Below are 12,141 nucleotides of genomic sequence, written 5' to 3'. Positions count from 1 at the left end.
GATAATAAGGTATCATAATTATTTAAACATCTATCGGGATATAAATGCAAAATCAAATGCCATAAAGCTTGAAGAGCTATCTATCGATCGATCAATAGATCGATAGATAGATCGATTGATCGATTGTGTGAGAGAGAGAGATAGAGAGAGAGAGAGAGAGAGAGAGAGAGAGAGAACATTGCTGACAAACTTGTCGGCGACTTTTTATACCCTAATACATTTAAAGAGACCTCGTGATCGTCAATTAAACCTGCAGATCAATTCATATTTAAAACCCCAGTGTAAAAATTAAAAGTGACTGATTCAGGATGGCAAAAGAGTAAGTCTTACCTTTCAAATGTAGATTAGTATAATTTGATAAATGAATAATTATTTAATTTTAAATCATTGATTTTACTCCATCTTACTTGTTTAGACATTTAATATAAATGCTTTATACGTTTCAAGCTGTTGTTTTTATGCAGTTATCCTATAAATGGCGACTTCAGCTTGAATTATCCTACCGAATAAGCTAGGCTTTTTACTGAGGATTCAATTTTGGCATGATGAGCGAGAGTTCTGAGATCGACAAAATTTGAATATCGCTAACAATTTATTCTTTATCGGTTGTTATAGCTATTTCTATTGGGACATTAAAAAATTGCTTCTCGCTATGCAAAAAAATGTCCTCTAGACTCTAATCCTCTAGTACTTTGACCTTATTTAAATTGCAAATATGGCAACCTAGAATTTAGCTGTGAATCCATGTAACACTTCAACTAATTCGCAAAATTTTATACATGCAGTCCAAAATCTATTCTATATTGAAAAAATTGAGGTATCAGTGGAAACAAATATAGAGAGTGTCAATATTTTGTCAAATAAAGCAACTCATTAACTTAAAATGAAATACTTAATGTTTATTTATTTTAGCATATTTTGAAGATCAAAGTTAACGTCAGATATCATAAACTATATGTTACTTTGATGACATGTTGTCATACTAGAATAACATACTAGAAACAATATGTTATCAAAGTCTTTGCTTTGCAAATTTATTTATTTATTTAAGTATAATGATTTCTTTCCCTTCAATTTACAAGGGGATTTCTTCCAATGAATTGTTTTCAAATATGTACTCTTTTAAATAATCTGTAAGGTTTTACATGCAAGAGTATAAGTTTTTTTTTTTTTTTTTTTTTTTTTTTTTTTTTTTTTTTTTTTACAAAATACATTCTATTTCTCTGTGGAATTCTTTATAATGCATTCCTAAAAGAATTGTGTTTAAATTAAGTAAAGTACAAAGAATTTTAGGTAAAAATGAACCTTTTCTGTAAGAAATTTGTTGGAATATTGATAAAGTGATATGATTTCTTTAAAAAAACTTTCTTGTTTTTGCCTGTTCATATGATTTATTTGAATTTTTAATTTTTCCTTTTACAGGATATTTATATGCATTTGCTTGCTCTTCACGTGTTCACTAAGTTTCAAGTATTTTCAATCGAAAATACCAAATGGAGATTCTGTACCACATCCCTGTAAGCCGAATTATCTCTGGCATGGAGTAGGTCACAGGAATGAACAAGGGGGCGGATCAAGGAATCCTTTTGGCGAAGATTTTGATGCTGTTGGAAAGGTAATCATTTAAGACAGGAATGTATCTAATGAGGCTTTTCAAAATGTGACGGGTAGAGATTTAAAAACCTATTTCAAACCTGATTCACTTCCACTTCTCATTTCAACCGAGTTAGGCTGAAAGCAAAATCATGGCTGTAGAAATGTAAATCTTCTGTTCATCTTTAAATATCACAACAGAAAAAAGAAGAAAAAAATCAATTGACTTCAGAGCACAAAATAAACAGTGAGAGACTGCACCTCACCAAATACATTTTATCAACTAGATCTATAGAACACTATATCAGATATATCCTGTCACCTCATTCTATACAAAACTTTTTCAAATATATTTTATCGAATGAAATTGATTTAGTGTCTAGTAAATACAGTAAATATATGTGTTGCATCGATGCTGTTCCTTGAAAATTGAAAAAAAAACAGCTTTAAAGATAAAAGTTATAAAAACTATATTATTAATATGATAACCCTGAATTAGATCTATACAGGGACCTATATACTAACGGGATAGGCAACTCCTTCAGCGCCATGTTTATTTACCCAAAACGGCACACACAACACTGCAAGTTTTTCGAACTACTTTTTTTCCCTAGTAAAAAGCTTGTTTTCTGATTAATGTAATCTGTTCTTTTTGTGTATCGGAATGGATATTTAATAAATTTAAAAGCACATGTTTTAAGATAATTTAGATATTAAGTAAACAACCATCAAAATCGGCGATTTCTCGAAAATACGACCGATCAGGGGCACGCACTGATTTTTAAATAAACGTAATTACTTCTAAGATAAGGAGTAAAAACAGCGCTAATAACAAATCTTGAATAATTTTTTGACAGATAAATTAAGATTTTATTCTGAAATATTTGATATCAAAAGAGATATATTTAATTAAAATTGACTTAGGAAATCCCGCAACTTACGAGGTATCGCGATAGTTACCTATCTCGTTAGTATATAGGTCCCTGATTTATATTTCTGCTGTTGGACCATGAATTTCTACCCAACAAAATTATCAAATTATTTTATAGATATGATAACAGACAACAGACTTACATATTCCATTCTTTGATAATAAAAGGTATACAGTGTGTTTCCATTTGCCTGATATTTATTTATTTCCAATATGGAAGATGCTAATTGCGCCCAATTATTCGATTACTTATTTTTGTATTTATATGAAACAGGATTTATTCAAAATATTCTTATACATGAGAAGAGGAAAACACTTGCTGTGGTCTTCAACTCGACATTTAAATATATCAACGACGTATTATCAACAATAGTTACTTCCATTCATGTCGACTCAGTTAAACAACATACAATAATCAATCAATCATCTTCATCAAGTTGCATAGTGCTGAGCTAATGTCTGTTTTCTATCTGTTGTGCTTTATATGTGTATAATCATGGCATTCTGTGTAATTTTACATGGATAAAATGAACTGAATATTCATGTATATTCATATTCACATGTGAATTCCAAAAAATAACCTCACTGGTTTAGAATTCAACATATATTTAATCTCTAAATCTCCAAAGTATTTCCAGAATGAAATTTCAACAAACTAACTATTATAAACTTACATTGGAAGAATTTCAGATCATGTTTTACCAAAAGTTCAATGATATAATTTTCTTATTTGGTTTTCGTTTGTTTATTTGTTTGTTTTTGTGGTTGTTTAACGTCTCTTCAGAAATTTTTGAACTCATATTGAGATGCCACCACTTGCCGATGGAGGGCTGCAAATATAGACCTGTCCTCGGCACTTATAGCCTTTGAGCAGTGGGGGGATCTTTTTCGTGCCAGCACCTACTGCGTCACGGGACCTCGGTTTATACGGTCTCATCCATAAAACTGGTCTCCATGTCCCACAGTAGAGTAGGATCAACTCCTTACTCCGCAGCTCCAAAGCAAACACTCTGACCACTGCGCCACGCTGGTCTCGCTGGCACTTTCGGTATTCGTATATATTCCTGTTGATTTTTTAAAAATCATTTGCAAGTGCCCTTGGACGCTAGCGTTATAAATCCTTATGTAATATTTACATACTCTTTTAGATTTTAGATCCAACGAATAAAAATGTTTAGATAATTTAGATTGAAATACAACGCATTATACTTCGGCTTTATTATTTAGATTGGCTTTCATAAAAAGATTAATTAAAAGAGAGCAATGAGCCGTGAAAATTACCTAAATATCAAGAGTTCAATGAAGAAAGTAGAATAATAATCATTTTCATACAGCTTGTCCCTAAGATTGCAGACCTAAATTTTTCAATTATCAATCAAATTAAGAGCCTAGAGTGATCTCATTCTGAATAATTTTTCTGAGTGAAAAAATTAGGGAATAGCTATAAGGACATGATTATTCTAGATTTAGATCTCATTATCATAATACATAAAACAAATGCAGAAAAATACCCATGATAAATAGAACAGATTTTCAAAAGTGTAAATATGCTGCAAATTAATATGATAATAAATGCTCTTCCTTAGAATATATAAGAAGTGCGAAAGGCAATTTTTTTTTTATTTCGGAAGGGACACAATTGTTTTAAGAAGTAGGCATGATACATAAAACAAATGCAGAAAAATACCCATGATGAATGGAACAGATTTTCAAAAGTGTAAATATGCTGCAAATTAATATGATAATAAATGCTCTTCCTTAGAATATATAAGAAGTGCGAAAGGCAATTTTTTTTTTATTTCGGAAGGGACACAATTGTTTTAAGAAGTAGACATGCAAACATTTGATACTTGATTACGTAAGGGTGAAGAGGAGTGTTTTCAGAATATTCTTAACTCGCACTTTGCAATGTTAAAGGCCTGCTTCCAGTACTTTTAATACATTGATTTTTTTTTTTTTTTTTTTGAAAGGTCTATGTTTCCTCTGATCTCAGTTTTTATTGTTTCTTTTGACGTTTGAGTAGGATTATTGCTTGCTTTCTTCTTATTTCATTTCTATTGACTGCCTTGTGACAAAAATGCTCAACAACATGTATCTGCATATAATGCTTTAAATACCGCAATTATATATTTCGCATAAATACATTATTTCATTCACATTATATATTGTACTTGTATTTACATGTACGTACAGTTTATGAAAATAAGTTATTTGTTTTAACTAACATTTGGATTTAAAATGATATTAAATGAATAAACCAGATCTCACTGACAATAAAATAATGGGGCATCGAAAAGTCAATCTTAAACAATTTGGTGGATGGCCATATGTCCTTTAGTGCAACTCCTTCGTTGAAAAAAAAAAACTAATTTCAGCTTCTTGGCGACATTTGGTAACAAAAAGTAGTACTATGAATAAAAGCATTTTCACTTAGTCATATACTTCAATTCATAATTTATTTGATAAACTTTCGACAATTATTCTGAACAGTGTCAATCTCTGCCTGCCTTTAGATGCGGTTTTGTCAACTTGTTTACCTGTATTTATTCTTTTTTTTATAAAGAAAAAAAGAAAAAAAAAAAAAAAGATAAATCACCCTATTGCAAATAATTATCCAAAAATATCCGTACTCAATCACTTCATAAAAATAAAATCAAGGTGACACCGAATTAGAATTTCAACAAAGTTTTGTACTGTAATGGTGCACAAAAAGTAACTAATAAAACCGCAGTGACACAGAACAGCAATTGAAATAAAGAAAAATTTAAATATAGAATGAGTGGAATGAGGAACGGGTAGGTGAAACCCCATTAAAATTTCCATATGAATATTAACAATTTGAAAACACTTGGAAATTAAAAGACGGGAGTGTGCATAAACCGTAATCGTACACAAAACGTAAATAAAGAAATCATTGTGACACAGAAGAGAAAAAACAAAACTTTAAAGGTTTGAAAAGTAAATTGAGAATAGCATGTGAAAAACCTTCCCATAGAAATATCGATGAGATGCATTAAATTAAAAAACAATGTTCGGATGATAAGAGTACATATTAACTCGACCCAGGATAAGAAGGCAGTGGCTTTTCATTTTAACCCGTCCCTATTTAAACTATTTTCATCACCATTTATCTAATATTATACATTCATCTAGTTTGATTTCAAAACTGTTAAATATGTTTCACATGAATCATTCAAAAACTCCAAAACCTGTCGTTTTGAATTAAAATGTTAAAGGTTGTAGTGAAGTACCTTTTGAAGTTTAATAATTAAGAGAATGCATTTATTTTAACTGAAAATGTAAGACAAAAGTTTTGGTCTTCTCCATATTTTTGGGAAATATTCTCTATCTTAAGGGTACTTAACACAAACAAAAATTTGATGCATGGATTGATATATATCTTTTGTCTTATTTTGATTAGAAATGACATGAATAATAAATCCCTAAAATATAAAGAAATCGCAAGTGTCCTTTGGTGATTAGAAATGTGACTTTGTGTCGCTTTTTATATAATTTCATACAAATTTCATACAAAATTTTCCACAACTTTTTCACCTGATGACAAAATCTTGTAAAAATCTTCCACTATACCTGGCAAACATTATTCGGGTTACCAATTTAAAAATAAATTCAATAGAACTATTGCTGATTTCTGAAAAAAAGTTTGTTTGTGTTATTTATCCTTAATTCTATAATTACCAAACACAAAACCCTCACTCTGTGCATATCTTAAACGTTAAGTTATATATGTATTTAAAAACATACGCTTTAAGTTTGAACAATTAGTTTTAAATTATTTTTAAAATAAACTTTATTTAATTTAATTTTAATTGGGGAGGGGGGGATATATGGAGATAACGAACAGTATTCAAGCTCAAAAGTTCATTTAATAATACAAATTATGGAGCAGAGAAAACACGGACCTGAAAAACATCAGTTGTGGGATTAGGTGCCATGGAGGAGTGAGCATCCCCTACCGACCGGTCACACCCGCCGTGTGCTCTTTGTCATGATCGGGAAATAACGGGAAAATCCGTCGACAATTCAGTGTGTAAATAATGGCCTAACAATTAGTATGAAAAACGTCACTCAGCACTTGACATAATGATAAATTTCATTTGCTAACTAAGTCATTGTATCACCCATACAACTTACGAAATGACGACTTTAAATGAGACTGCTGATATTCTTGTTTCATCATCTTGTTTGTCAATAACTTTACTAGTTTTAGAAATTGTTCATATGTAGAGCATGCTCTTGCGTATTGAATCAAATGAGAGATGTAAACCCCGTATGCAGGTGACGAAGGTATATTGCTGCATGAGTAAGGGAAACTGACGATTGAAAATTTAAAGTCTTCATGTTTATCATAATGCTTGGTTGTTAGATTACCATTAACGTCTTTCTCTAGTAAAATATCCAAACATGAAACAGATGTTTCGGACTGTGTTGTATATTTTATTACAAGCTCACCAGTGTATGTCGTATCGAAAGTGATTTCTTCTTTTCACGTATAAGATTTTGAACAAATTCTGTTTCATATGAATACAAAAATAGGTCTGCAAATAACGGTGTGCAAACTGTACACATGGCAATTCCAATAGATTGTTGGAAGACCTGGTCTCCAAAAACCACATATAGATATTGTCAATCAGAAACTCAAGCATTTTTAATGTCAACTTCAGAGTACCTGTGTATACAATCGGAATGTTTTTAATAAAATAATTTTGCAAATGACCAATGACAAGGTAAGTAAACTTACGATTTCCATTTTTATTGGAAAAGCAGCTGTCAATGATATCAAAAAGCCTTTAATTTATTGAATATTTCGAAATTTAAGGCATGGACGCATGAGTTGTGTCGGAAGGACTCGGACGGTGACGGTAAAACCAATGCAGAAGAACTTGGTGACCCGTGCTGCATATGGCGGGAATACGCTATTCCGGATAAAAATGCAATTTCTCATCCTGGTATGAAAGCCTCTTCTTGTTTGAAATACTAGCAGTATTTTGCGATCATTTTCTCTTCTTGGAATTTATCTCAATTTGGAGCATGATAAAGCGTAATATAGTGCTACTAGATGTTACAATAAATATTTTTCATAAGCTAAACGGAATTAAGTGTTCTGTTATATTGTTGTCTCGAGATAGAAGTATGCTTCATATATCAATATAAGAGAGAACGAAGGGGAACCGACCCTCTGATAAGAGAGATAACTTTCCAAATAAAATATCCTAGTATTACTCATAGTTTACTTTATCAGAGTTTAATTATACAGACCTTTGAGCAGTCAATTCGATCAAACTTAACATATGATGGAAACATTACCTTATATTTCCTTTGACTGTACTTTTCAAATTGTTTTATTACATTACCTTATATTTCCTTTGACTGTACTTTTCAAATTGTTGTATTATGTTTGACAAAAAAAAATTAAATCCAGTTTTAAAACCCTTTAAAATTGAATAAGTTCTATCTTTTTAACGATCATTTTAAAAATGGTTTAATGTATCAAGCACCAAATGTAGATTTTTTATTAGTATTACATTTTTTTCTAATGAAAAAATATTTATAAGATAACTCTTGCTAACAGATGTATTGTTTTCTTACAACCACATTTAACATTGTGATATTCTGACTTAGGAGTTTCATTATGATTTCTAATATGAATTTAGTAGTATAACACTGAATGTTATTTTCATATACACCGCATATTTCTATTTTAAAGTTGTGATAATAAATTATTACTCTTCCTAATCTCTGTGTTAAAAATTCTTCATATTATGATCTGACATAAAAATCATTTCTGAAAAATAAGCAGCGCTTCATACCTCATACTATTTTTCATTTGATTTTGATTCTATAGCTCTTGATGAAAATCAGTATAGGGAAGTTTAAAAATTTTCGTGAAATTTGGAGCAGAGGGTCATTAGTCCTTAAGAGTTTATAGAATTACACCAAAGGAATGAAAAAAATAACATAGAATTATAGTTGATATTTAATAAATAAGCAGTCACGAATTCAATGAGTGCTACAAATTCAAAAACTTATGGATCCGTAAACTCAGAAACAATATTTCCTCAGGTTAAAGGTACACGAGAAAATCATTAATCCCAATTGACAATTAAATTTAAGAGATATTCTTGTATTAGAAAATGTTTTTACTTAAAAATTTCAGATGTTGATAAAATAAGGAACGTCTATTCATGAATAACTCTCGCAGATAAATTGTAGTTTACCAAGATTTGTTCTTTATGCAAATCATTGCTTGTCTTTATATTTTTGTGATAAGTATATGTCACATTCTTTATCTGTTATGAAATATACATTTCAGGTATGTATTATACTTGTAAGTCTTTGATTAACGATATCAATTTTTCATATAGGTGTGTGCGAACCATTCAACAGCTCACTCTGTAGGTCAAAGAACACGTGGGTACAGTGTGAACTTGAAACTTTCAAATGTGACGCCATCAACCAACCAGGTACGCTTTTTTGCAATTCATTTTATAGAACTAAAGTCATCCGATTTGCCATTGATTGGTAAGGTACAATCAGAATGTTGTAGCTTTTATGTTTTTAAAAGTTAAATTAGAAAGAAGGATTTAGAAATGTATTTATTGAAAAATCTGTCCTTCACTTTGAAACAGATTCCTGCTTTCTATATCTGATATAACCATCTGTATAGAATATAATACTCATTACTTTTAAATACAGACGCATTAATTTACCTGAGAATCTTGTCATAAGATCCATTAAATCACATACATATTTTTGAATTGTATAATTTGAAACAAAATGGATACCAGCAATTAATTGTCTGGATAAGAGCATTTGAAGCACAAAAATTAGAAATAAAATATTTCCTTTTTTTTTTTTACTTTTGTAGGTGTTAAGAACATAACATTAAGGTATCCTGAAACCAAAGTACCTTTTTATGAAACCAGCTACTTCTGTATGACCTTTGAACTTCCTAATGATGGCGACTATCATCTGATTGCAACAACACCTAACATTGACAATGAATACGTCATGCACCATATTCTTCTGTATGGATGCGACGATTCAGGTGAGAGGAAAGAAAAGTTCAAAAATGTGCGAAGTGTGTTGTTTAAAAGAGAAAGAAAATTTAATATTTCTAGAATGTAGTTTATGGCATTTCTTGTTCAAGAGATCGATATTTGAAAAATTGAGTAATTGAAACCAATGTCTCTGGGATTGAAAGTGAAAGAAAGAATTTCTCTTACAAATTATAAATCTTGTTTAATTCCTTAGAGCATGTACAACATTAAATATTCTCTATAATTATCTAACTTTGCTTTGGTTAAGTCACTAATGAAACAACAGTACCTACAATATGTGGAATGGTACCCGACTCATGTCTGACTATTATTGGAGGCTGGACCGTAGGGACCCACGGAGAATGTGCTCACAAAGATGTAGGATTCCGGATCGGACAAAACGGATTTAAATCTGCAATTTTGCAGGTAAAATGATCAATCTTATATTATTTTTTTTATTTGTATTAAAATTAAACTTTTATTGTTTAAATGTCCCTTTATGGTGGGAAATAGAAAAACGAAATATTTTATGTCATTGTTATTTCGGATTGAATTAAAGACGTTCGATTTTTTTCTCGTTTCATTCTTTCCGTAAAATGCAAAATATACATTACTGCTTAATTTATGGAGAATCAATGGGTCGTGGACGTCTTGGGTGGTAGTTTTTATAAAATAAATTTGGCTCTTTCTGTCCCCATTTTCGTCAATAAATGTTAGAGTGGCTCGTAATGACACAGTAACCTCCTACTACATAAATTCTTCAATAAAAAAAGAAATACTGCATCAGAATCAATTGCCTCAGAGACCTTTTTTGATCATGTAGACTCCCTCTTTTTTAAAAAAAAATGCTAGTGACTGGGCTGAAGATCTAGTTCTAATTTTTCAATTCTGCTAATAAATCCATTTTGTTTTAAGTGTTAATAATTCAATATTCCTCACTTTCATCACTTTGAACTAATACATTTCTACAGAGAAATTTTTCTGTTCATTTTCCATAATATAATGGTAACTTTAGAAACCGAACTACTTTCAATGCACGTTTTGGTACGATGTTCGTCAGCAAATTGAGTCTAAAGAAGGAGATGAAAGGTCTGTGTTATAAACTAATTCTCTCTCGAACGAATGATTATGTTCCTTTCATCTTTTTAAATCAGCTTATGTGAATCTTTTAGTTCTTCCCGTGTGTTTTAAAGGAAATACTTTATTTTTAAATTATACAATAAAAATTCTTGTTAAGTAGAGAAAAGAAAAATATTCAAGTAAATCATTGAGCGAGGTCATTGCTGTTAATCGTTAATGTCGTGGTTGGAAAGGAATATAACTCTGTAAAGAAGCATGTGTTTTGCATATTTTATTTACAAGTAACAATTTACATGTACATTGATTTTATCGAGAATTTTTCACTCATAAAGAGATGTCACCATATTCCGGTGATGGGCTTTAAATACAGACCTTTAATCGGCACTCAGGGCCATTAGGCAGTGAGGGTTCTTTATCGTGCCAACGCCAACCGTGACACGGGGCCTCGGTTTTTGAGTTGTCATCCGAAGGACCCGCAACCGTGATTCGAACACACGACTTTCCGATCACGGAGCAAGCGTTCTTCCAAATGAGCTACCGTGACAGCACATGTACATTGGATTAGTACAAATTGAAAACAAAACTATAATGTAGGTTATAAAAATTAGAATAATAAAAGGAAATTAGACTTTTTTAGAATTAGAATTAGACTTTAAGTTTTTCTTGACGTGAATGTCATTCTCATATTCTCACATAATTCGTCTGCACATTCATCAACATTATACAGGGTATTAACTGTCCATCTAGTTGTACGTGTATAAAGGTGTATCGACAAGCAAGTTTTTTCCAGATCTTTTTTAAACCTGAAGAGACCTTTTTTTTGGTATTACGTTTTACTCCACTTGACGTGTGACACTGACAACAAAGCAAGTTTCTGACAACTTTATGTTGTAACGCTTTCAAAATTGCACGTGCAGATTTTCATAACTCACAAAGCTGATTACTTAGTAAATTATTATACAGGCAATATCATAACGGGAAATTCTTTATTTTTATAACATTAAAATAAAATTATACCCGTCTTGTGTACTACAAGCTTTTAGATCCACTCCCCAGAATCGTGTAATTTTCGATATACACGTATTTCTTGCCAGCATGTAAATTTTATGCACAATTTTTAAAGTTAACTAGATAATGAGTATGTACATCATCAAAAGTATCGTTTTTCACTAAAATTAAATTATAATCATTGACTATATAAATCATTTTATTCATCGAAATATGAATCTAAAAACGAATTGCACACCTTCGGCCTTCATAAAGTGTGCCATTCGTTTAAAATTTTTAGATTAATTTCTCGAGGAGTAAAATAATTTATATAGTCAATTCTACATTATATAATTTTGTTTTATAAATTTGCTGTTATAAATATGAGGGGGGAAATTCCGTTCATTTATTTGTCCATCCTTATGTCCGTCTGTCTGTGATACATGCCTACCTTTTAATATATATATATTTTCAATAATATTTTAAATC

General features: G+C 30.7%; 1 protein-coding gene across 1 annotated transcript in view; it reads left to right on the top strand.

The window, feature by feature from the left end:
• The first annotated feature begins 308 nt into the window (after window positions 1-308).
• The window catches only part of LOC133198114 (dopamine beta-hydroxylase-like), a 31,815-nt gene continuing 19,982 nt past the window's right edge, over window positions 309-12,141 (top strand). The window contains exons 1-6 of the mRNA XM_061334259.1: window positions 309-319; window positions 1,423-1,615; window positions 7,365-7,494; window positions 8,911-9,009; window positions 9,414-9,593; window positions 9,854-10,011. Coding sequence (XP_061190243.1) covers window positions 309-319; window positions 1,423-1,615; window positions 7,365-7,494; window positions 8,911-9,009; window positions 9,414-9,593; window positions 9,854-10,011 — 771 coding nt within the window. The remainder of the gene's footprint in view (window positions 320-1,422; window positions 1,616-7,364; window positions 7,495-8,910; window positions 9,010-9,413; window positions 9,594-9,853; window positions 10,012-12,141) is intronic.

The sequence above is a fragment of the Saccostrea echinata genome, unplaced genomic scaffold, assembly GCF_033153115.1.
Source record: "Saccostrea echinata isolate AGI-Se365-2 ecotype Australia unplaced genomic scaffold, CSIRO_AGI_Sech_v1 ptg000033l, whole genome shotgun sequence".
Classification (NCBI taxonomy): domain Eukaryota; kingdom Metazoa; phylum Mollusca; class Bivalvia; order Ostreida; family Ostreidae; genus Saccostrea; species Saccostrea echinata.
Note: the sequence above shows the minus strand (reverse complement) of the source record. Positions and strands in the feature narration are given on the sequence as shown.